Here is a 27,498-nt window from a genome sequence, read left to right as displayed (position 1 = left end):
GGAATAAAGAATAATGAAATAGTCTGCCGTTTTCAAGCATTGCGAATTTACTTATTGGCCAAAGCATGATTTTTTGTAGATACCACCTTCAAAAAGACGTTGTTCAATGTTACATTCATGTAAATGTCCAAACAGGACCAATTAGAATTGATTTTACATGTGATACGTTCGCTAACAATGTTAGTGGGAAACAACGAAACAAACAAAATAACGCATTCACCTTCAGTAAGTAATGTTCGTGTAATACACTGGATGGCTGAACGCCAAAGCGGGACTTTTGGCTGACTTTATCGGGACAAGACGCTAAAAAGCGGGACTGGTAAGCCTAAATAGGAGGTATGGGAGTAGACGTTGGGGAACCATGCTCCACTGTTCACAACTATAAATAATGATCGATTAAATAAATAAGGGGCAGTTCGTTAATGGCAATTCTTTGAAATTCCCTATTTTTTGGTCCAACTCAACATCGGTAGAAGAAGATTGAGATGATTCCTGTTCATGGTACCAAGAAATCGCAATGGAGGTTTTCCACAATGCTGCTTCAAAGCTCTTAACTACAATACACAAATTGGTTTCAACCATGTACCAATTTCGAAACAGTGATATTTTACAACATATGTGACCATCTTGAAGAATAGTTTGATTTTGTGTCCACACTGGAAAAACACTCAATTATTTAACAAATCACAGGATATCATCAGTTCCACATATGAAATACCAAAAACATCCACATTACAAATGTAGTCGAAGACAAGACTGGTGTCAGATTTTGTTGATGAGACAATGCGAGTCCAAATTCGGCGCAAGAGGTCTATACTTAGCTCCTAGCTTGAAAATAACACAATACACACATTTGTACAAATTTTATCAATAAAATAAGAAAAAAAGCAACTTTTTACAATGCATAAAATAAAACGAATCCCAAAAGTGCCTCAAAACCAGCAGTTTCTAATTTACTGCAAATCATAAGCATTTATTAACATATAGGAAAAACACAGCAACTTGATTGATTTATCGAAAATCTAACACTATACTTCTATGGAACTCATGAACATAAAGTGCATATTTGGATTATTTTTAAAGGTTGAAGTAAAAAATGAACAATAATGACTTCATCTGTCAGGCCGAGGAAATTTAATACAATATAAAATTTGATACTAAAACATAATTTTTAGTATAAAAAGAAAATTTGAACAACACTAAAATATAATATACAAAAATACTGGATATAGGTTCATGACAATTACATTGATTAAGAAAAAATGTTTTCAAAGATATTTACAGTGCATTAAAAACAAGAAAATTGCATATAGGCATATAATAACAATGATATAATGAATATTTGGCAGTCAGTATTTACAATGCAACTTGCATTTAATAAGTACAACAGTTCATAGAAAAAAAATCAAAAACAGTTTAAATTGAAATAGCATACATAAGAAAAAAGCACCTCATGTCAATGAATCAATTGATTCTATTATTAATTACATTTTGGCAAAATTTTTGAGAAAAATTCGTAGACATACATTTCATAATAATTACCTCGAAATTACAGTAAATATTACAAGTGATTGTCAAAATTTAAAGTTTCTTTTGAGTGCAAACAAGGACGGGAAAAATCACACCAAATAATCTGTTTTTCTCCATACAAATCAGATATAATGTATATCGATGTCTCTAAACCATTTTACTCAAATTAAAAATGCCAAAAGTTCTGAGTATGTCAAATTTTGTCGCAGTAAGTTTTCAAGCACGAAAAAATATTCTTTTTGTCATTTAACAAAAAAATAATTCGACATTTGATTGCAGTGTTGCTGATCGAACATGAATTTAAGGCAAAAAATGAAAAATTCAACAACTCAAACATCACAATCCAGGACATATCACTGATAACAACTTTGAAAATTTATCGGAAGCACAAAAAGCAAGTCCCGAACACTCCTCGTTTTAGAAGACCTTTTTCAATAAGAAATAATTTTGCATCCCTGTCTGCTGAACTTCGTTTCAGAAGAAGTTCCTCCAAAAACGATGCTTCTTCTGCAGTGGGACAATCTGTTGCTCGTTTCTGTTCGAACAAGAATTCATGATATAAAAAGGTGGATGGAACTTGCGATTTTTCATACGACACTTATTCAAGCCGTTTACTCAAAACAAGACCCCGTATAAGCAGTCACTAATATCTAATGATATATCTTTTTATTGAGACATGCTGATAAATTGTAAAGGATGTTTGATTACTTGATGTCAAGGGCCACAATTATAGGTAAGAGGATTACTCAATCCCTCGTTGTTGTAGGTTTGTTTATTTAACCGGCCACGGTGAGTAACATACTCCTAATTGGACAAGACATGGTTTGTAATGTGGTTTAATGTCTGATTAGGCTGTCTTTTTGGTATTCCCCTATCTCAAGATAAATATGAAAATCCTATTCCATAAAATATATCCACTTACAACATCATCTAAAATGCTCAGAGGCAATCTTTTCTCTGAAAACTTGTAGAAATGATCTGAATCAGGGTGAAATTCAGTCCTCATTTCTGAATCCGTCGAAAACGAACTTTCTTCAGATTCGAGTGAATTTTCACTATCAACACTTGAACTTCCAGTGCTATCGGATTCTGCTCGATTCTTCACCAATGAATCATCTACTGTTACTGGTGGAAGTGGAAATTGATAAAAAAAAAAGTTAAAATATTATAAAAATGCACAATTTTTTAAAAATAGAAAAGAAATAAAAGAACCATGAATAAGTGGGTAGGTCAGCTCCACTCTGACAAAGGATAAGTTTTAAGAAGCTATTTGAATATATACCGTATTTCCCGGCGAATAAGTCGCTTTTCTAGACCCAAATTTTTGGCCTGATTTTGGGGGGGGGGTCGTCTTATTAGGCGAGTATGATATTTTTCATTTATTTGGTGTCGCCTTATTATGTATTAGGTAATGTTCTTTTATGGTAGACGCAATCGCGAGATTACCACAATTAGATTAAAATATAAAGACAGTTTTATATTCCCGTAGTTATAACCCGACTTACTGGCAGGTTATATGCAAAAACCCATTTTTTCAGGCTTAAAAATGGACCTCGTCTTATTTACGGGTACACTTTTTCGCTGGGAAACACGGTAAGTAGTTTAATCACGTCTCGACACTAACATATTTATTAAATTGGAATGCCAGCATAGCCAGTTCAACTACAAACCGGACCCTTTTCAAAACCATTGCTCTGGGTAACAATAACAACCTTGTCAGTAGAGCGCACATAAATGAAGCAATGAGCAGTATATCCTGCCTGCATATTTAAATAAAAATCCACCTATACTATATTGGTGTTACCGGTTAGATTTCTTGAGTTTCGTGAAGAGGAAGAACTATAAAGAAACCTGCCTGACCACCTCACCCAGTGTGTAAGGTATGCTATATTAAACCAGTAGTATTCTAGTTATGTCAAACCCAGTAGAGTATGAGGAGTACCCAGTAGTAGGAGGAGGACTCTGAAAGAAGCTTCTAACATAAAATACTTACCAGATATTGATTGAACAGGAATAAGATCAGGAAGGTGAGGTCTTCGTTGTTTTTTGAAGACAAATTCAATCAGTTGAACATTAAGCATTTCTTGACACAATTTATTTGCTTCATTACGAGCTAAAAATGACATTAAAAATTTGGCAATATTGTAGTGTGACTATATAAAAGTATAATATGTCGTTTTATTTCAAATGGACAAGACCATACATATAAGGTTACACGATTGACACTCAAAATTCAGTTTTCAAGAAAGGATATATGCGATCTAACGCAACAATGATTGCATTCAACGTAGAGAGAATGGGGGAAAACTCCGCATGATGGGTCACAAGAATTTCGGGCAAGAATTCTGCACAAAATTATCTCTCACAAGATTTGAGCCCATGCAGGAGAAAATAAGATATGCCACGACAAGTTTTCATTAAAGCGATTTAACAAAAAAAATTAATGTATTTGAAGCAATATTCTATAATTGTAGACTTGAATATGTTGATATCACAGGCTCAAATTGTATAAAAAAATTTGAAAAAATAACCCATGGTTAGATCATTTCTGCAATCAAGTCTATGTAACTAGATTTTACAATGTATTGATATGATGAACTGTTCACATATTAAACCTGAAATAGTAACATTTGACAAAACTGGATGAAAACCGTTTTATGTTTGAGTTTTTTATCTAATATCCTATAATAACTTATTACCCTACCTTCGTCCACAGTTGAGAAGCTTTCAATTACAGTCGTAAGTAACGTGTGATGCAACAATTCACCGCTGAAAGATTTTTTGTCCTGCATTACTCTCATGCACAACACAACTTGATGACGAATGTTCAGATAACTCAGATCATTCTATTAAAAAGAGGTAATAAGATTGGATTAGGTAACTATTATATTATTTAACTTTTTCACAAAAGACAATAAATTCAAAGAGTGTGGTCACTAGTAAACATCTCCTTGATAGAAATAGGGCAGAAACTTTTTTGATGAAATTTAGATACAGGGCAATTATTTATCAGCAACAACTTTGTGTAGCTTGAATGAAAATTTCTGGATAACGAATTTCTAGTTACACGTGGCTGGAAGTCATTTAAATTCAATTTGATTTCTAATACCTTAATTGAATCCATAATGTATTAAAACCAGAGCAATATTAAAATACACGAACACGAAAGTCAAACGAACACTGCAAAAAAAGCAAATGTTAACAGAATGGTGTCTTACTAAGGTAATTGTAAATTCTGGAGTAAAACATTGGGCCCCCAGAAGAAAATAAAGCAGTAGCCTTTCTGGCGACTTTTCTATATTGAATTAAGCACATCAACTAAATAATTAAATCTGTGGCATAATGGTTAAAGAGTTAAACTGGTTGAAATTGCATGCCAACCAGCACACCCGGGTGGGTAAATTGGGTAGGCCATGCTGACGCGCATAAATACTCTGTTGAATAAATTAAAACCAACTTGTCTTCTTAAATTTACATGACTAAAAGTCTCCAAATGTCATTATTTTAACAACTCTGAAAACACTAGAAGCAAAGACGATATTTCTCTGATCAACAGTAAATACTAAAAAACAACAAAAGATAATTAGTAAAACATACCATATATTTATTCTGTTCATGTCTACATTCGTTGTAAACGCCAACAAGTGAGAGTGTTGGCATGCAGTACAGATCAAGTATGGTTAAGCTTGGTTGAATATCTTTTGATAACCAGTCAAGATCTCCACCATTTGGTTTGGAATAATGATGATACCAAGTATCGATAACTGTCGTGTAAACTTTCCGAATGTGTTTCGCATAAATTTTTTTCATATTTTCTTCCACTGTCTTTAGTTCACAAATCCTGTCTTGTATGTCCTGGGTGCAGAAATATCAAGTTTTGAAGAAAAGATAAACAAGAGAGTACTTGAAACAAGCCAGTATGTGCCCAGGCTGTATTAGTGCATAGTGGTATATTGTGACTGAAAGTTAAAACAAATTTTTCACTATCTGAAGATTCCCCGGATCGTGGATCATGGAAATGAAAAACAGCTTGTTCAAAAGTTTTTTGTCTTCTGCGGAGGGTACCATTCTCAAAATTGTAAATTCCGACTAATTGACGAGACAAAGGGGACAAACTATGAAAATTGGAAATTTTACAACAATCGGCGTATTTTTCAGTTCTGCCATGGAAACGAAACATTAACCGAACTTTTGATCAAGTGCACATTACTGTGGTAACAGAATATCCTATGATACAAATATAATCCAGATAGGTCCCGATGTTTAGACGATTCAGCAAGCCAAACAGGCAGACAATCAGAGCATCGAAGAATAAGGGTCTCATAGAGCAAAGGTTGGATAGCGAGTTTTAATAACAAAGACTAGAGACATGGATAGCTTGGGATTTTTTCACATTTATCCCAGAAAGTTGATAAGATGGCCTAATCATTTGGCAAACAATGGCTTCTCGTCTGATTACCATGTTGGGCATTGGAATAGTTTACCAGATACTCATTGCCTGGACTTGATGATGAAAGAAGCTGTAACCAATGGTTACATGAACTGGTTATGGTTACCAGTCCAATTCATATAGAAATGAGGTAATCATTACGGGCAAATAGACTTAAATATTAGAGGAAACCATAAGCAATACATGCCAATTGCTAAGCTTACTAAAATTTTCAATTTTCACCTGTATAATATGGCACCAAACGCTTTCATGAAGACTCTTAACACCTTCTTTATGAGTCCATGTTGCCAGTAGATCCAACACTAATATTAGTCTCTCTGTCAAGTTGTTGAGGCATGGGGATGAATGGTTGTTAGTTACACTCTTTGTATTAGGAGTTCCAAGAGCTTCATCAAGAAAGTATCCAATCCATTGACTTACATGAAGTGCAAACAACCTACTAACACCTCGTACAGTGTGCTTCAAATGTGATTCTGTACGTTCCTGGATGAAATATACAATGAAAATTAATATAATGAAATCTTCTGAACTTTCAGAACATGTCCCTCCAAAAGAAGTTTTCAAGTCAAATTTGGCTAGATATGAGCCCACACTTATTTCTGTCAGTATACTTACCAGACCAAATAAATATTTTCATATAATATAACAAACCCCATCCATATATTCCATATAATATAACAAATTGTTAGCATAGAGTAACCAACATTTTGCGCAGATGGGTAATTTTAATCATGCAAGAAATGCAGATGCACTGTTCGATTAAAAGTTCAACTAGTTCACATGGAACTGTTCACATGACTAATTATAATGACACAATGAGAAAAGTCAACAATGCAGATATCATTAATCAGCCATCCACAATTACGAAATCCTTGATTTTATGGGAGACACATATGACACGCCCTCATTTGATCAAAAATTAACCAGCGAGTCATGTGATATTTTTGCTTTGTTCAAATATAACAAGATATTGAAGAAGTTGACATAACCTTATTTGTGTTTGTCTTGCTAAGTTTAGATAAAATAAGGCCTTGTGCTTGTTCGGGTAATTTCCCGATGAAAATTATCTGCATGCAGAACTTTTCATTGTGTTATTTTCATTAAAAAACATTTCAAACTACAAACATGATGGAAAAACACAAGCAATTATTATAATACGTAAGCTGATTTATTCAAATGTCCCTTCAATTTTTTACAAAATTTTCCTCCAAACTAAACGAGATATTTTTATGGAACTATCAAAAAATAACTGCATGCAATCAAACAATAGTAAATGAGAATTCACAACAATGAATTGAGTAGGCAAGGCCGGGCCAGATGGTCCACCTAATATACAGTAGCTCCTTACTCAGGGGCTACTGCCATAAGAGTGAAGATCATGAAACATACGAACCTTTAAAATATCTACAAAACAGGGTGGTGTGAAATCCTGTTCTGGTGCATCAATGATTGTCCATGCTCCTGATAATAAGTTGACATTTTCTTTTTTCTTGTCACTGTTGTCTTGATCATCCAAGTCAAGATCACTATTATTATCGTTATTATTCTGTATATCTTCATCATGTCGAACAATAGTACTAGCACCACTTGAAGTTATCAGTGTAGCATCAGAGCTGGAGACTTCCTGTGATTTATGAAAGATGATGGAATGGTTATTTGTAAAATGCTCATTTTCCGAAATAAAAAGGTTATAATTGTTTTACAACCATATTGTGGCTTGGCGGGCGGAGCATTGTCTTAAGTGTTAGGGCCGGGCTTGTCATTGCATCTTTGATTATCCAGCATGGGTTAACAGGTTTGAATGTTTGTTGGACCCATCTTCTGGTGATAACCGCAGGTATGTAGTTTACATACTCGCAAATTGAAGGAAATGTATTGTCCAATGGCAAAAAATAACTGAATATATCATAAACTCCGTACATGCTGTGTAAAATTTGATTACCTGAGCATTATCATTCGTTTCTGATGTGATTGAATGAAAATCACCAGGTACAATAACAGGAATTGAAGAATGAGATTCTTCTGTTAGTGGAAAGCTGGGTGCTTCAACATTATCATGGAGTTCCGGAGAAAATAAAATTTTGAGAGAATTCCAAAATTCTGTCATTCCATGTTCAAGCACAAGAAGGTCATTCAACCGTATCATATTCTGCAGAGATAGGATAATAGAAGTGTTCCACTTGAAAAAATATTAATCAAAAAACAAAGATGACATTGTTTAGTTTTGAACAAGGAACCATATATACACAGAAAAAATGTTGGACTTTCATATCTGTAATTTATTACCATGCCACAATACAATGTCGATGACTATTCCAAATTTTTCCACATTTGCTGCTACAAAGGCTATATATAAGCAGATACTCGAAATCAATGGTATACTGAAGTTGGTAATACCATTATCTTTCCACATCAGCATAGCGTTTTCAAAATCCTAGATATTACTCTCATATTTACAGAGATTTATGTTGTCATTATTTTCAAGATTTGTTCTTTTCATAGCCACAACCGGAGATTGTCTTACAACTACAAGTATTTTCATCCATGAGATAAATCCAACATAAATTACAATATCAAAATATGCAAAGTGCACATATGAAGATGGCTGTTAAATTGAATAGAGTTACATTTCTATGTAAGAAGCCCGAATTAAAACCCCGTAAATATATACGACATAAGATAGGACCTTTTTGCCAAAGGTACTCCAATCAAAATAAATGACAATTAGTATCATATCTCGAGCATACACCAGGACATAGATGAATGTGTTCTTATATATATATATATATATGTATCACCTTCTTAACATCTTCCACCCAAACTGTTTCATCCTGAATATTCAAATAACTTTCAACCACAGAATGTTGTTGAGAAATGGTTTTGTTGAATTTTCTGAAAAAGGGATAAAAATAAAAACAAAAATTGCAGGATAATAAACAAAATTAATAAATTGCACTAAATTGAGTAAATTGATTGAGAAAATATACAGAATACCATATAAAATAGTATTCATATTTCATACTGCAATACATACCCATCAATAATATGGCGATAAAATTTTTCCCCGATGACTTTTTCTGCTGTTTGTCGTGATATGGATTCTAAGTCAATGTTAAGGAGGTTGTTTGCATATTGCTGAATCACTACGCCCAATGCCTAAAATGATGATACAGTAAAAAAACAGCAACAAAATTGAAAGCAGTATTTAGTTAAATTTGATTTAAAGTGTTAACGATCACAAAATTAATTTATAATAAAAATATTATCCAAATCACATTTCTAAACATTTGACAATGAATAGATTAAAACAAGTGTTATTTTAATTGGAATTGTAAAAAACAAATGACCAATTTATTTTACTTTATTCGTTCTAATGACAATACAATGATTTGTAAACATTTTATCATTGGGCATGTTTTTTTTAGGAATATGTACAAAATTGCAGACATTGCAAAAATTTTTTTCATGATATAATTATTATAGGCATGAATAGGTATGATGGTTTTTGTTTAAATATCTCAGAAATAAGGATTTCAAAATAACCTAGATTAGTAACAGGATGAACCAAACCACATGCCCTAGTCAACAGTCTATTATTTTGTTTTGGTCAATTCTGCTTAGGTATTCACCCAAGTCTAAGAAGAGAAATTCACCATAACCATCACTTTTACCTAAAAAAAAGCAAAATAACGCAATATTTTACTTGGAACGCTTTCTGTACAAATCTTTCCTTCATTTCTCTGGCATCTCTACAGTTAGCATGATCCTCTATGGATGACGGCAATGCGCTACGATTTTGGCAATCAGCAACTGGTGGTAAACTATACACAGTATCCATAATTGTCTTCACAAAGTTGGTAAACCTAAAAATGACACAGCGATTCAAAATAATATTCAGAAGAAGTATTGAATCAAACCTTAAAGTACTTGGCAATGACTGGTACACAAAAATTTTGGATTGGTCCATGGCCAGAAACCGGTATTATGGCGTTGAATTTTATGACACAACATTTTATTATTATTAGATTGGAGGCTTTCAAGATGTTTTTAAATTGAAATTATCAGCAAATATACTTTTTGTAACTGCAATTTTTTAGTTCACAAAGATTTTAAAAAAATTATTCATATCCACATAGTACATTTTACAGATATCCAATATGATGTCACAATAGATGTCCTCTCTCTGATATGTAACAAATAATATTAAGTCATAAATTTTTAAAGACCCCCTCAACAAAATATTGTGTAGAATTTTATAACACAGTAGCTCTCTCTCACTCTAAATCAGTAGATGTTTGCAAAGAGACGTGTTTGAAGTAAAAATATAAAGTATCTCAAATCGGATACAATACTGATATTGACCAACCTCGATATAACAGAAATGAAGTCGATTAGCGAAGATGACACATTACATAGCGTATCATTCATCTCTGAGTTTGGTTCCTCATCGTCGAAATTTTCTGAAGCGTTTGAAACAACATCATCTGAAATTGCTTCCTTTTGTGGCAGAAATTTTGTCGGCGTAAGTATAGGAAGTGTTGGGGATTCTTCGTCACTGACAGCAGTAGAACTACCAGTTTCATTTATGCTGAAATCTGTATGAGATGCTGACGTTGACATTACTTTTGCAGTGGAGTCAGTTACCGATCTATACATGGTTGGTGATTCCTCACTAATACAGCTGCGAAAAGAAGTTGTGCGACTTGAATCTTCTTGACTTGTACTATCCAAAATCGGTTTATAGGATAGAAGAACAGGTTCTGAAGACGATCTGTCTTTTTTACGGCCAATTGGATGGGTGAGAGATTGAGGCGGGAATTGGGCATCTTCTTTTTCACGGTTGACATCATTTTCAGTACAATTTGTTTCCGTAACAGATGACGAATTCGAATTTTCAGGAATATTTTCATCATTACTATCTTCTGAAACTGGATCATGCTCTACGACAACCTCAAGATTACTGGGACCAGCAGAAACAAGAATTTCATTTCGTATATCAGCGTCTTTGCGAAGAAGGGATCCCATTCTCATTCTCTTTGATGGCAAAACACCACTGGCGTTTAGTTTATCATCTTGGGTGCCAGAAAACATATTTCCATCGAAAGTTGAAGTAAAATCGTCGTTGAATAATGGTGAATCAAATTTGTCCTTTGAAACTGCTTGAGAGACTTGTTTCCGCATGTGAACCGATAAAATGTCAAGCCAATGCATTGCAAGCTGATGATATGCTTTTCGCCATGAAAATTTCCGTTCATGATGAAATTGTTTTGTAGCATTGATTTCACGAATTTTTACAAGATTGTCAAATTCGTTTAATCTGCAACAGTAAATATATTAATTTGAAATATAAAAATTCAATTAGGATTCGACTTTCCTGTGATGAATACTTTAAAAAAAATGGGTTACAGTTACAGACTGAAAAAATAAATATATCCATTATTTTACTCCGAAAAAATCACATTTGGCAAAATATAAAAAATTGCTTCCTCTGAATATTAATATATTATTGTCAAGAAAAGGTAAAACAATAAGCTGGTCTAAACATATAACATCTCTAGTCTGATTACCACTCAGTTTGGGTTGCGGAAAAGCTAATCAATCGATTTTCATTGTTGTCATATGCATGTATGCAAGACATATTCAACCAGGGGTTACATCAGGGGTCGGCAACCTACAGCCCGCGAGCCGGATCTGGCCCGCGGAGCAATATAATCTGGCCCGCGACGCTTCGCTGAATTATAGTAATACACAGCTGTTTTGACGATTATAGTCTTTACGTAACAAAATTTATTGTGAGGCACGTGTATAGACTGATTTATATTATAACCTAACAAGTATATAATTCACAATTACTCGTTTATTCAGCCTATAATTTAATTATAATTAAACAAAAGGCAACAAAACGCAGAAAAGTTGATGCTAAGTGCAAATGGTTTAATGGCGCAAAAAATGTTCAAATGATCAATCTTCGCATGCTGCATAAAATGTAACTTCTGTCTGTGTGAAAAAATGTGATTCATTTACCATCCGTTCAGTTTTTAACTTTTTATAAATATGTGCGGCTCGCCAATGACTTGCAACTATTAATTTTGGCCCGCGAGTGACGAAAGGTTGCCGACCTCTGGGTTACATGAACCATATTGGAATAACAAAAAAATTTCATGTTTTCTTCTTTATGTAATGTTTATAACCAAAAATATACTTACTTATATGCAAGTGCAATATCATTTAAGTCCAAGGAATCATTATATGGATTATTCTGACGCCACACAAGTGTAGATTTCATCAGTGAGAGAGCATTATCAAGGAGTTTAACGTCAGCCATGACGGCATCATACAATCCATTGCTAACAGCATGAGGAAAATTCGGTATATAATTACTGAATACAGCCTGCAAAAAATGATCATTTTGAAAAGATAATTAGACACAGTTGCGACGCAGGTCAGGGGCTCGAGTGTTTACATGGAAATGCTCAAAACATGAAAGTGCTTCCTATTAAAAAAAATGAGTTGCTCGTTATACTGTACCTGGCATTATACAAGCAAGCACTCAGTATAAATACGGCCGGTAAAGTGATCTTTATCTTTCATAATAATTTCACACACTGGTTTTTATATTATCCTAAGAGTATCCATTTGCATTTATCACAGTCAATTTTAAACTGACATGATATCATAAAATATAATTCATGGAATCTTCAGGATTTCATACTATTCCTGAGAGATGGCAGATTATATAGCATGAGTAGGCTAATTATATACGTAGCATATAACTGCCTTCCACCAGATACCACAAACAACAGATACCACATCAAGATAGGTATAGAATTAGTTTATCAATTTAGCCTATTACAGTTTTAGGTGTTTGGTCAATGTTGTACAAACAAATATCAATAACCGGTTTAAGTATTTTCAATACAGTATTAATCAATAATAACTACTTACCTCATAGTCAGTTTGTTTGACACTTTTTCTACCTTTCTGCATTATTTTTAACACATCTACGGCATGAGTTACTGAAGCTAATACAGTTTCAATTTCTGTAAATTTTGGTTTTCTGCAGGAACAATATTTTTGAATTGTTGCTGACCTTGGCAAAAGAATAAAAAAATAAAACAAAATTTTAAAATTTTATAAAGTAAATTCTTTATATTTTCAGTTCCTAAAACGTTTCATACTTTCTTCTATTTTTTTTATTTTGATGACTAAAGCATTTTTCGTATTTGAGTAGATCACGCTAAATTCTGTACTGATTTCCAATAAAAAATTAAGGATATAGACCACTAGCCTGACACAATTGCACAATTGTTATTCATCATGCTCGTTATTGCGAGTGTGCCTCTAGTGCCTTGATGATTAAAGACATGTTCGCTTGCGACATTAAGGTTTGTGCAATGCATGCATTGCTTTGAAGACACAACTGTGCAATTGTTATTCTTCGTGCGCTTGTTATTATGAGCGTGCCTTTGATGCCTTGCTGATTAAAGACACGTTCACAAACTTTAAACAATAAGTATACAGTAATTCCATAATAAAATCGCAAAAACCAAACATAAACCCCTTTTTGGTAGTAGCGGCGCCATAGCATTGTGTTATTGATCGCCATAGCATTGTGTTATTGATCTTTAAAATTTTTCAAAAACCAATTTGTTATCAGTATTGTGATTTGTGGGTCTTCACTTCAGCAATCATCAGAGCCAAAAACAATTTGGTGAACCAATTTACCTTGTTTAAGGTAAATTGATTTTCATTCAAACCACTATACATTGTTGAAATATTTTATAATTAAGAATATACTCACTCAAACCAACTTGACAAACACGTTGGCCACTCACTGTCTTCAACACCATGCAAGAAACTCTGGAGTTGAAATGATGCTCGAGCCAACTGAAGACCATTTTGCAATTCTTTTGTAGTTGGTAACCAATCAGTAAGAAGATTTGTCACAAGATTTTTGACTCGTTGAATGAAATTTGCTATGTTATAATAAACGAATATCAAATTAAATATCTTTGTACAGTCCGGATTTTAGTTATATATTCCAAATCTCGGAGGATTGAAATTCTGAATGTCTAAGATCGAGAGTCAGAACTTTGCCGGCAATGGCCAAATTTGAAGAATCAAGTGAAGAAAACATAATTTCTAATATATTTTGAATTGGTTCAACAATATATATCTTAAATTCTCAACAAAGTGCACATAGAAGTATATCCAATGTGTTTGTTTTATAAATGCTGATAAATTTAAGACGAACAGTGAATTAATTTTCTGTTTTATACAGTTTTCATAAGTTACATATTGTGAGACTTCAACTGGTCAAAATGAAATGATTCATATGAAACTATTCTAAATTATTTCTAAAATCAAAATTTTGAGAAATCAAATATAATTTATTTTGCATTGAAATTCGATCATCCCGATATGTCTTTTGAAACCCCTGTTTGAGACTTGATTCATTAAAATTGTGGAGACAAAATTAAATTTTTGAAACTAAGGAGGAAAAGTTTTTATAGTCAAAATATTATTATTCCAGAGTCAAGAGGTGGAGTCAAAGTTCAGAAAAAAACTGGATCGATCTTTTGAACCGCTCAGAATATTGAATAGAATCAACCTGTTCGATTTTGCAACCTGTTCGATGGCACAGAGCTTCAAATAAAACACATAAAAGTCATTGCCAAACCTGTGACGTAGAGTAAAATTTCCATTTCAGAAATGCAGAGAGGATTTTCTTCTTCTAGTAATGAATAGAGCATATCAAGCTGAAAGAAACATATAAAATATAGGTTACGCTCACAAAAGAAAGCATATTCAAATAGAAACAGCATTGTTCAGCATTATTATAGCCACTTTAAGTGATGTTTGCTCCAACCAACTAGACAAGCAAATATTGGCAATAAAGTTAACATTCGAGTGCGTAGAGAACATTGTGAAATTTAGGAATACCATTTTGAGCTATAGAATCATGCGATGATGCCAATGTCATATGCATGAAAAAATAACTGGACTACAATCTCATCGATCATATTTTTTGCAAAAAATATTAATATTTTGTAAATTTGAAAAATTGACTAGAAATATTACAAATATAAAGTTTAAATGATTGTAATAAAAATAATATTTGATAAAAAAAAACTTGCTAAGCCAAGTTTTTATCACATGTTTTAAGTACAATATAGCAAATATCATAATTATGAACGACTTTAATATATGTTATCTTACATACGAGAGAAATTTAGAATGCCCCTGCATGAAGATATGGACATCCCTAATGAGACTCTAACCTAAAAAATAACAGGAAAACATTTTGATATAAAGACTCATTTGAATGCACAAAGCCCGCGTTAGAGTATTACAATTTTCATGTTGATTGGCACCTGATTATTTTGTGCGATCAGAAATCAACAGAAAAAAGATGAAATTATGTGCATTTATTTTGATATTATAAACTCATTCGAACAAAATATAGATTTTTAGGCATTGAAATTTCCATTTCTATAGAATCTAAATTATTTTCCACTAGCTGAATTAAAATCAATAACTTTTGGGAAGTTAAAACCCAGATATACGCCAAGTAAAAATTATTATCTGTAACCAACCTTATTTGTCAAAGCTGTGAATGTCAAGTTGTCTAGTTGAAGTATTTCATTTTCAATACAGTCATCAGCTAATTGGAGATAAAAGCACAATTGGGTGACAATTCCAACTCTGTGTCTTTCAGCAAATTCTCCTAAAAGTCTTTTTCCACATTTGCTAATAATGTCTGCTTGTTTCAAGCCACCTTGACCGTAACTGGAATCTGATCCTGATGAAATTAAAGTCACATTATATTTACACATAGTAACGACCCATAAAGAACAATATAATATTGACTATTTTTAAATTCACCAAAACGCTTTTTCAAATTATGCTCTTCATTATTAGCTATGAATTAGTCTTGACAATACCAAATAGCAAAAAAACTTGCTTACAGTACTTTTTGTTTTTATACACATTTTTCACTGTAAACAAGGCTTGGTACAAACATCCACTGACATGTGAAGGGCTACTATATTTTAGAGAAACAGAAATATTTGCAAATCGAGATTGGCTACCCAATTTATTATACCCTGGGTGTTGTGGTGGGCACGAGATTTCAATTGGAGATATTTTAACCTACAATACCAACATAGTTACAATCAATGCCATAACCACCAGGCCATTGTGTCGTATGAACTACCCTAGAAACACTAGATGAGAATTCATCTTTGAGGTGCTATTCTTATTACTTATTTATATTCACCTTTTTGGTCATAATATTATAAAGTGGTAAAGTTACCTGAATAATTACCATTAGTCAAAGATTCATTACTACTGACATGTCGCTTGGTTTCCTCCACATCAAAAACGATAACCTAGACAAGATATAGACAATTAAAATAAATATACATAATATTAAGAGCTATTGGAAAATCAAAGCTTTGAGAATATTATGATAAAGGTGTAAAAATGAATCAAATATGTAGTTTTATTTACAATCAGTACACAAAAGTTTTGATTTGAGGATTAATGTGATTATCATGTCATGATCCTCATTCTAAAAAACAAACTTGACATTGGTCAAGTAGACAAAAAACATAGGTTTGACTCGATCACTGGTAAAGTTAGAAAAATCAGGCAATATTTTCGAAACTGAATGAATATGCACAATTGTACGATGAATTTGTACAGTTTTCCTCTTTGAAACTAGATTAAATTATCCAACTAGTTTTGCAAAGCAATCTTAATAGTAAAATATATGAGTTTAGCCAATCTCCTTCAATTTACAGTACATTAAGAGAATGGATGTTACTGCCATCATTAACTTAAATTTTTCTATAGCAATGACTAATCACTATAATCAGGAATAAGGTAATGTTAACAGTTTAAATTGAACCAGTCGCCATTTGCTTATTTCACTTGGACAGATTTTCAAGCATGTTTATACCAAATTCTTCAATCTAGTTTTAAACACACAGGGAAATACGCGCTTCAATTCACCCACCTAATGCAGTCAAAATGTAGATGAGGCGATTATACGTGTGCGGTTGATGGGTGATTCAAAGTTTTCAGACTGGGTTTCGTTTTTTGGGTCACCCTATACATTTACCTCATTAGGAGAGAGTGCATATGGTGAACCAGCACCCTAGGTAATTTACCAGTTTATCATTCTGATTGTATGTATTTGAATTGTAAACAACTAATGGCATGCAGTCAATCAATCTTCTTAAGCATAAATATCACCCAAACTCAAACCTACAAATGATATTCATTTTTGTTTTTGAATTAAATATGTTGTAACCAATCAGTGGTTCATAAACCACTCTGTGATGGCATGTAATCAAGTGATCACCTCATCCATAATTATCAATCCTGCCTGAACCTATGAATGATATCCATTTTAATCATAAATTAAATAAGCATACTTTCTTTAAAATATCTCTGTATTCATGACATCTATTACGTGGATTGGTGGTATGTCTCTGTCGACTTGATTTCGGAATTCGACCACCAAGAAGTACATTAATTTGCTGTCTTTCTTTGTCCTGCCATATTTTGTGATCGATGTCACTCTAAAAAAAAGTAAAAACAATAATTAAAAAAATGTACAATGGCAAATCAGCACAAAAGTTATAATATCCGTAATAACGTTACATGACTTGATTATTTTTTAACTCCAATCAGAAAAAAATTAGGAATGGATTATGCATTATGAAAGTCAATATCCTTTAATATATAATACTATGTACAAATTTCAGTTTTGCATGAGCCAATTTAATAAAATATTATTCCATATTTGAACCATAAGGCAGAATGTATCAAAACTAGTAAAATGTTAGGTAGCCTATCATTTACAGGTAGCATTGATTTGGAAACATTAGGAAATTGTGGTACAGACAAATAGTTAGACAGCAGACATTACATCTGAAAAACATCAATGAATTTCTGGAACAATTCATACCAAATGAGAAAGTTGTAAAAAATGTATGAAGTAAATTAAATCATTTAGTAAATTTAAGCATGTCATTGTTTCATTTCACAGAACACATTGTTTCACAGAATTTATGAAAATAATCAAAAATACATATCATTTAAGAGTTGTTAAATTATTGACAAATATATAAGTTCCTCAAAGCTAATGGGAACTTTAGTTGTAAACTCAATCTATCAGTTCAAACATATAGGCCACCAGGTCATCAAACATTTATTAAATAAACATTAAGCACGAATGCACAGTTGGACTTTGTTAAGTCATGTTATGCAATCAGATAAAACAAAGACAGTCTGCAAATAATGCAGATGAGACAACAAGCTGAATCAACTACTAGCAATCAAAATTTTATTGCTGGTACTATTTTAAAAGTATTTTATCATCAACAATCGCAAATCATATCCAAAATCTATAGCTTTTGTACCTCAGTACAATCCCGTTATACCGTTCCGGTAAATCACCGCAACTAATACCTAAAAGTTCTAAATCGCAAATATGTTTATTCAATTACATCAAGTTGATCAAAGTAGTCAAACATTAATACCTAATGACCTTCTAACATGTATTTGACTTGCTTTCTTCACAGAATCTTTAATGAATAAATAAACTTCACTTTTCAGGATGAAGTGGGGGTGATCACGTAATTCGGTGGATAAGTAAGTATTTCCTTATGTCACAATGATGAGGCATTGTTGTGAACCTTTCGACAGACAGGGAGTGGTACTTCCGTGGTGTGTGTACCAGGTTAGGTTTAGGCCATAATTTTATTCCCATTTTCCTTATTTTAGTTCTATTATGAGTTCGGGGACTGTTTGTTTAGCAAAGTGAATATACCCCCTGCCCATAAGTTTCAGTCCCTTAATACAATTTGATTTAAAGTAGGGGAACAAAATTAGTTATCGTACCTCCATATTGGTACACACACTTCTGGAGCGCCAAGAGAGTTAGGTTAAAATAATTGATATCTTGTTCTCACTTGGATCTATATGTGCGCGTCTATAGTTTATTGATGTCTTTTGATAAAATAATTCGTTTACTTTAAAACTCAGCATATTAATATAGCAAGGGTTTATTTCTAGCAAAAGCCTTTTCTATGCGGAAGTTGCACCCATAAGTGAAATACTGATTCCCCTGAAATTTGTAATGCAACTTTTCAAAAGGAGGCAAATATATATTTTTCACTTACTGAAAATATCTTCGTTGGAAACAAAGTGAACCTATGTCAGGGTGATTGTTGTTGTTGTTGATATACAAATCACTTATTTCTTCAACTAATGGACCAATTTATATCAAATTTCAAGTACTCAAAGATGAAAACCAACGCTAAAAGATTATTGCATTATTTTAGGTTTTTCAATTTTCCTCCACCACATGTAGGACCTGATACTTTTATGTTATTCATGAAAACACTTTTTATGCTGAATGTTATTAACAAGCTTAAATTCACTCATTTTTCATCACACGTGGCAACCAGCTAAAGCCTTAACGTATCAGTACCAATGCGCCACTAACATGTCAACATATTCAAGAATCGTTTCCTTGAATAGCATAACATTAGATTTATGAAAGATAGGCGGAAGTGTTATCAAATACCATAGTAGCAGTCACTCGTGATTTGGATCCTAAAAACCTAACCCAATACAAATGAAGCGACTTACAATGACAAATAAATATCTATATACATTATTATTCTAGGTTCGGCATGTGACCGCTCTCAATTAACAATATAAATTTACAATCTTTACGACAAAATAAAACACCACAATAATACAAAAAAAATTGAATGACAAAGCAAAATGGTTTAGTATTTATTTTGTTTACAGAAATTTGATCATCTGACCACATTTAATGATTTATATCACATGGCTGAAAGAAAATTTTTTTGTCAAAATTCCGTAGTAAAAAGACAATTGTCATCTAACTAGATTACATACATTAACTATATTCCTAAAAAAATTTGTTTTTTTCTAATTTCATAGCAGTTGAATTCTATAACAAAACATAATTTATGGTATTTTTTCAATTTCAAATTGTTCTTATGTAATCCTTGGGCTAGTTGATTCAAAGGGGATGGGACGCATACGAAACATTATTTTAATGTCGCTCATCGCATACTTTGAAATCAGCTTTCTTTGTTTATTTGATAATTATTGACAAATCCTTCTTGAGATCTGAAATAGGTCACACCTTATATTGAAATCAGCTATACGATGCAGTCAACCATCTTATCTTGATCGTACATGAAAAAAATGAAAATGAACCTGGAAATTCGCTGGTGAATAGTAAGGATGTGAATCGGTTTCTAACAATCTCAATTGTTCATGAAGATTTTGATCAAGAATTTCTCTTTTGCTCTTCTTCTGAGATGAATCAATTACTTGATATTGTCGGTGTTTCTTTTCGCTGATGTTAAATATCAGTCGTAGATATTCAAGGAGTCTGTCAGCCATACTCCTGCATTTCAAATAAAATAAAAGTCATTCGAATAAGCTTCCAAATAAGTTCCAAATTTACTACAAGCTCTACAATTACAGGCTAGATAAATTAGGTGGGCAGTTCAGAACATGAAAAATTCTTGTTCCTTAAAATATTGCAGCTTTCGACACATCGAAAGCTTTGAAGATTGGAAAACACTTCATTAAAAAAAAAATTTTCATGCTTAGAGAGCAATATTGGGAATATCGGTAGGTATTTTGCATTAAACATATTGATGTGTGCAGAGGACTCAATCTAAAATGACAATGCTTTGATAATATCCCTTTCCCATTTTTATAAATATCAATAAATAATTTTTTCAAATCTTCACCTGTTATAATCTTTTGCTGGCAGAACATTCAAATGTGAAAATTCTTTTTCTGGGTCTGAATTACGAAAAACAAAAATTTGTCATTAAGGTGATATCATTCCATAAATATATTACTAGTTAAGTAGATACAATATACTGATGTTTACAAAAGTACAAATTGAAGAATTTTTCCCCAAAATGGAAATTACACAATAGTCCAAGCAAGTTCATATGACTGACTGCTGGTGCCGGGCTTTTAGCATCATCAGAAATTTGAAATACCACCTAAAATAAAAGTTTATCAGAATCATGACATAATAATTGTATTAAGATTTGAACCATTTTACTTACTTTTACTCTGATTTGAATAAAGAATAGAATACGAACAACACAATGATGCTGCTCTGTATAGATGAAGTTCTGATGATTTTGAAACGGTTTCATACTTGCTGGTATCGCTTCCTCTACTTTGCAAACTTTCGGTTGAATCATGTGGACCAGCAACTAAAATTTATACATAGAAGTGTTGGGTTTCACAGAGCTTAGTCCAAATGAAGGATTGCCTGACGTTGGGATTGTAATAAGCCAAACAGAATTGGATTGACAATTATGTTGCAATGCCACATTCATACACCATGATCAAATATTTTCTAAATTCTAATGGTGACCTGCATCATTATCTAATGCAGGGGTTCCCAAGCTTTTTTCCAGGATGACCCCAAAGACAACTTTCAAGTGTCCGATGCGACCCCAGGTCAATATATATATATATATATATTATGAAACTTTAGAGCTTCTTTCATTGGACTTTTGAGTTTGGTCATGTGGTGGTCTTAAGTGAAATAAGCTAAAACCAAACAGTGATGTCACAATAAATACCTACATTTTCTACAGCATAAGCATAGAGCGATGCCAATTTTACAGTAAGCCATGGTACAAACTCTTAAATTTAACATGGTTTGTCAAATCTCAGATGTTTTGTACATCCATCCTCCCCACCGACCCCATGACCTGTTTGCGACCCTACCTACTTATCACTCCGACCCAATTTGGAGTCGCGACCCCTAGTTTGGGAACCCCTGATCTAATGCAATCCACAATGAGGAACTTAATAAAGTGCGGTAGTTCATAAGTATTACAGAGAGATAAGGCGATGGGATGGCTCAATCTCATGAAAAACCCATAAAAGTCAAATGAACCTTAATTCCATTTTGCCGATTTTGCACACATATGTATGAATATTGTTTTTATCATATAGTATGGTGCTCTTATAACGATAATTTTAGCTGACATATACGGTGTCTATACAGTCTTGAAATATTTGAAAATTGCAAAGGAAATTTATTGATACATATATATTGTTTTTGCCCACACAGATGTATAAAATGAGGTAACAATGCTGATTTAAAAACAACAAATCTGGTTGAGACAACAAAACTGACTTCATAACAAAATTGAAATTGTAAAGGGACTTTATAGACACCCTGTATATATATATTAGGCTATAAGGATTTATTCTCTGAAAAACATCATTCACAAACCAGCAAACATCCTCGGCGATCTTCCGAGAGCTAAAGATTCTAGGATCGATGGGCGTCTAGGTGTGAAAGAATTTCCTTCACTACAATGTCTCCTGCGAGGTGCAGCCATTGGTCTTGATGATTGCCTCAATAACGTAGATGGCCGCACTGCCGAAGAATCAATTTTGTCATCTTCATCTGATGAAGTTATGTCAAAAACAATATGCTCTGTGTTTGTTATTGACATTGCAGGTGTCGAGTTTTGTCTGACGGTGGAATCCAATCCGGAAATACTGTCTTTAGATAATCGTGAACAATATTCGGGTCTGAAAAAATAGAGCAAAAATATTATGAAAACATCTATGAAAATTTTACTTTTATCTTACATTAAAAAATCAACTAAATTTTAGGTACTCCCGAAGTATGTGAACCAAGATGGCAGACACCGGAACGTAGTATGTGTACCAGGTTAGGGTTATTAAGCCGTAATTTCTGGTACAAATACTAAGGGAGTCACTTGGCTAGTCCCCGAACTCGTAATAGAACTAAAATAAAGAAAATGGGAATCAAATTATGGCCTAACCCCAACCTGGTACACATACTACGTTCCGGTGTCCGCCATCTTGGTTCACATACTTCAGGAGTACCAATTTTTATGCATATATCTGTACATATGCACAATGACTAGGCGAGTTGAAATATCAATTTAAAGCTACCAAACAATAGTGTACTATTGATTTTTTTTAACTTATTTAGAACAAAATTGTGATGACTGATATATAAAAATCAGAAAATATATACAGTTGAATTAATTGAATATACTCACTCAAGTTTTCTGAAATGATCATGAATATCTGAAACCGAATTTCCATGCCTGTAAATGGAATAATAGGCATTAGTTTTGTTGTAATAAAAGTTGAACAATCAGAATATATGATACAGTCCCATACCGCATCGATTCTTTCAAATGGAATGTGACCAAATAAATCCTATTATCAATAAACCAGTATTAATAATGAAGGAATATAATGTTGGACATTAGAGCTGAATTCCTGTGTGACAAATTCTGAATGTAGCCTACCTAAATAATCAGACTATTAAAAGCTTACATATTTATCCTGTTTGAATATATTTTGAGTAAACTTGTCTAAATTAATGAAGGTATCACATCAAATTAACTTTGAAATTTGACTTAACAATTACATATTAGCTCATTTTACATTAATTTGTTCCTACCAGTCTTCCTACACTTTTTCATAAGGCTAACAAACATGTTCTGAATATAAAGGTTGCATGGCGAACACAACTCACCCCAAAGTGTTATACATTCAGCAGACTATGTGAAAGCAACCAATTCAATACTTGCACGAGTGGCTTCTCATCTGGAGCCTTGTTTAGAGCAGAGGTTCAAAATAATCAAATACCATGAAACTTACTTCGTCATTAAACATTCATTGTCTTCTACGTTTCCTTTCTTTTCCCAAAATATCTTATCTTGTACTACCAATTCATTTAAAAATCCGCTTAAAGAAATTTCGCTCATATCAAAACTTGGTTTATTCAAATCATCCATGTTTTATTTTTAATCGCAACACTGAAATATTGGTGTAAAGAAATTAAATTCACTCATATTGGTATAGTGATTAGTTTTATAAAAGCAGCAAATAATGGCTACAAATCGTGTATGCTATGATAAAATGATATACAGGATTCATAGTAATAATTGAAAGGTGCAAAATGATGAGATTATTTATACATAGAAATCACCAAAATCAAAAAAATTTTCCCTCCGAATATATTTTGAAAAAATTTTATTGAACATATTCTCAATTTGATCATGTTCAGTGTATATCAATATTTTTAATAGAAGTTTGCACAAATCAATATATTATATATAACGAGAATTTTAAAATATATAGAAATATATGAGTATAGATCTGCATAATTTGGTTTGGTTTTCTAATTTATTACAATTATTACTTATCAATGACCTTTTTTTTGCATGTAAGATATTATATGGTATGAAAATAATTTGTCAAATTTCATAAATTTTTTGACTCCAAGAATATATTACCGATATATTTGAGCAGAATTATTCGAATAGTTTTATTCAATTTGAACATTCCTTGGTCATCAACAAATTTTTACATCTTAATTAGTATCTATCTATAATATATCAATAAATTTTGAAAAAAGTTTACTGCAAATTAATATATACATTTTGGCATATAATGAATAACGGACGGCTTTTAGATAAAATATAATATTGTTTATCAAATATTTAGAATCCAAGTTTTTTTTGTAAATGTAACAATACAACATTCAGGTAACCATCAACCCCAAAGAGGTACAGGTAACTACTAATTTAAATAACGAAGAAAATTAATGCAAAAGTTCCACATATTATCAATGTTGCTAGCTTGTACAAAATAAAGCACCCTCATAAATTAAGTTATTACACTATAAAAACTACACACCGCTATGCCTGGGGCCAAAAATATCAACATCACACTTGTCCCAAACTATTAAACTTTCTATGACCAACCCAATGACATCTATTTGAAAACACGGTATCATAATCGAAGTTTAAAAACCCATTCCAAAAAAAAATCAAAGAACTGGTAACCCTATACATGCACAGGAAAATAGCTATTGAACGGACAATTACTTGCACCCGCACAGAGTCATCTACAATGTAGACAATGTTGAGAGATATGCATACTCACTTATACATATATACTAAGCAAATATACTTTGCATTGCAACACCCATTCCACATACCAACAGAAAAAATAACAATAAAAAAAACAATGATTAAGCGACTTGCGTCATGGTTTTCTAACATGGGTGTGCTTTGGTTAAAGTGGCATAACCCTTTTTTAAAAGAAATTTAAAAAGTGAAAAAGTATATTTGCTAAAATTGCCATTAAATTAACTATTTAACACCATAAAAATTTCTAAAATTGTATAATAAATTACAGTAGGATGAATGACAGTTAAACTGCAATTAAAACTACTGAAATCCAAATCTAAATAAACTACAATAAACTAATGAGAAATTGCCATGAACCCAACAAAAGCAAATAGGGCAGGTAAATTATTGCAGTGAAAACATGATAAGTTAAAATTGAATCTAGCGAGATTAATATTCAAATAAATGTTAACTGTGGGTAAAATAAAATGAAATTGCATGCACAATTATTCAAACAATGATTATAAAAATTATATGCACAAAATATAGTGGAAGACTAAAATTTCTCGGATTTTTCTTGAGTTTTATGTAAGGTCTTCAGATATTCCAGGATGTGAGGATAAATCGTGTCAGTTTCTGTTCCACTGAAGGAATGCAAAAGTAGTTTTTCTTCAAAAAAATCAAGCAGAGGCTGCGTTTGTTCCACATAAGTTTTCTGCCTTTGATGAATCGTTTCTGGTTTGTCATCATCCCGTTGAACCAAAGGTTCGCCAGTGAGGTCGTCGAAACCTGGCTTATGAGGGGGATTGAAACCTTCATTGTAAACACGACCACTCGAAAGATGAGTCCATCTCCCACTTAAACGTTCCATGATTGTATCGAAAGGAACATCAAGATTGATCACTGTGTCGATTCTCTCCCCATGATACAAAGATTCAGCCTGAAATAATGTTCTAGGAAAACCATCTAACACCCAACTGGTATATGACGGAATATTTTTTAGCTGTGAAAGAACCAATGACACCATCACACCATCAGGAACAAGCTTTCCAGTGTCAATATACTCTTTTGCCATGGTAGCATGTTTTGCATTGTTCATTATTCCACTTCTTAAAAGATCTCCACTAGATATGTGATGCATGTCAAAATCTCTCCGTATTCTCGTCGAAACGGTTCCTTTCCCTGATCCAGGAGGTCCCATAACAAGAGCATGAATGGCGCGTCGCAATCCAGTGAACCTCATACTTTTTATCTCACTATTTTTATCTATACAAACTGCAATGACAATAAATTATATAAATTTAGAATTGATCATGGATCATTGAAGTAGTATAGAAAGAGACTGGCAGTCTCACCATTTATTTAAAATATACGGTAATTATTTTAAACCAATGTGCCATAAAAATAATCTGGGTTATTTGCATAACTGTTTGATTCACTCTAAAGTCTTGGTTTAGACATAAATATACACAAAACACAGCCTTCAAATGCATTTGTGAATACAGAACAAATTATCGAATAATTAGCATTTACAAAACGCATAACGAGAAATCCGTCGCGAGTAAAAATGTCAGCATTCAATCGATAAATGACGCATCTTGAAAGATTCATGTTAAGATCATATTAATCAGTCTACCACTGATAGTACAGTAGTAAGAACCCTAGGCTACGGTACGGTATCTAAAATATACCGTAATCCTCCCTTTATTTTTCTAGGCTACCGGTACCGTATATCGAGTTGGTGCATTGTTGCATTCTATGATTGCAAAACACGATTGAAAACAATCACTAATCGCTCCCTCGGTTTGGCCTAAACACAATGAAGACAAACAGGAAACGCAGAAACAGGACCGCTGTGAATTGGACGGTCGGCTCGCCGTCCAAAGGGGAATCCCCAAGGCCGACGGGGCGATTTGTGTCCTAGACCCGCTGTTTTGTTTTCGAACTAGTTAGGTCATTCCCTTTCGCTGCGCCCGCTACCTTTCGTTCATCACGTACTGTGACATTTGATGCGTGACCTTGAGTTTGGTTAGGTTTTGTAATATCAAATGCCATGAATTTTAATGGGGTTTAAAACGGAAGAGAATAAAACGTGAGACATTAATTGCGTTTGTAAAAGAAGGGGGGGTCAATATGCTTGATGTAGGGTTGCCAACCGTCCTTTATTTCAAAGGACAATCCTTTGTTCGAGATTTTTGTCCTTTTCCTTTTTAAGATGATAATTGTCCTTTATTTTTTCCAACGTCGTTTTGCCCGATAGTTATAGTACTGTGTTTGATATTGTTTCGTTCTTAAATCGCCTCCGTTTATGTATTTGCAAGCTTTTAATTATTCTTTTCAATTTCGCTTCGGCACAGCTCAAATAGCCAAAGAAATACCAATTTTATTAACAATTTCAAATATTTTACATTAATTTTCCGAAGATGACAAGTGGCAACACTCCAAGATTTAAGTGAATTCTAGTTCAATAACTAGAATATAACTAGAATTTTAACTAGAATATAATTGGTCTCT

The 27,498-nt window shown here is 32.8% G+C and overlaps 2 protein-coding genes across 5 annotated transcripts; both read right to left on the bottom strand.

The window, feature by feature from the left end:
* Positions 1 to 849: 849 nt before the first annotated feature.
* On the bottom strand, positions 850 to 23,865 carry LOC120327551 (uncharacterized). 4 transcript variants are annotated; one of them, XM_039393869.2, is made up of 25 exons: positions 23,729 to 23,865; positions 23,119 to 23,166; positions 22,314 to 22,618; positions 21,124 to 21,276; positions 20,794 to 20,848; positions 20,249 to 20,441; positions 17,422 to 17,568; positions 16,296 to 16,371; positions 15,577 to 15,782; positions 14,661 to 14,739; positions 13,782 to 13,956; positions 12,926 to 13,070; positions 12,187 to 12,371; positions 10,347 to 11,297; positions 9,684 to 9,843; positions 9,015 to 9,136; positions 8,779 to 8,872; positions 7,923 to 8,129; positions 7,374 to 7,604; positions 6,203 to 6,463; positions 5,128 to 5,385; positions 4,235 to 4,376; positions 3,524 to 3,643; positions 2,453 to 2,655; positions 850 to 2,065 (listed from the first exon to the last, which is right to left on the bottom strand). In XM_039393869.2, exons 1-25 carry the CDS (start codon positions 23,863 to 23,865, stop codon positions 1,907 to 1,909), a joined length of 4,812 nt encoding a protein of 1,603 aa, XP_039249803.2. In that variant the 3' UTR covers positions 850 to 1,906. The 4 variants fall into 4 exon arrangements, with proteins under 4 accessions (XP_039249803.2, XP_039249804.2, XP_039249805.2 ...); XM_039393870.2 differs by having other exon boundaries at positions 15,577 to 15,776; XM_039393871.2 differs by having other exon boundaries at positions 16,308 to 16,371.
* Positions 23,866 to 23,886: 21 nt separating this feature from the next.
* LOC120327552 (GTP:AMP phosphotransferase AK3, mitochondrial-like) lies at positions 23,887 to 26,255 on the bottom strand. The gene has a single exon (XM_039393873.2). The coding sequence runs from the start codon at positions 26,225 to 26,227 to the stop codon at positions 25,541 to 25,543; it is 687 nt and encodes a 228-aa protein (XP_039249807.2). The 5' UTR covers positions 26,228 to 26,255; the 3' UTR covers positions 23,887 to 25,540.
* Positions 26,256 to 27,498: the final 1,243 nt, after the last annotated feature.

The sequence above is a fragment of the Styela clava genome, chromosome 7 (assembly GCF_964204865.1).
Source record: "Styela clava chromosome 7, kaStyClav1.hap1.2, whole genome shotgun sequence".
NCBI classification, from domain to species: Eukaryota; Metazoa; Chordata; class Ascidiacea; order Stolidobranchia; family Styelidae; genus Styela; species Styela clava.
Note: the sequence above shows the minus strand (reverse complement) of the source record. Positions and strands in the feature narration are given on the sequence as shown.

What these genes read in the sequence shown, in the direction of transcription:
- LOC120327551 (XM_039393869.2), bottom strand. Translation starts at nt 23,865, where the DNA reads ATGGATGATTTGAATAAACCAAGTTTTGATATGAGCGAAATTTCTTTA. An exon ending in ATTCACCAGCGAATTTCCAG is followed by an intron (nt 17,569 to 20,248) that starts GTTCATTTTCAT and finishes ACTTTTTTTTAG; the next exon opens with AGTGACATCGATCACAAAAT. An exon ending in ACAGAGATATTTTAAAGAAA is followed by an intron (nt 16,372 to 17,421) that starts GTATGCTTATTT and finishes TATCTTGTCTAG; the next exon opens with GTTATCGTTTTTGATGTGGA.
- LOC120327552 (XM_039393873.2), bottom strand. Translation starts at nt 26,227, where the DNA reads ATGAGGTTCACTGGATTGCGACGCGCCATTCATGCTCTTGTTATGGGA.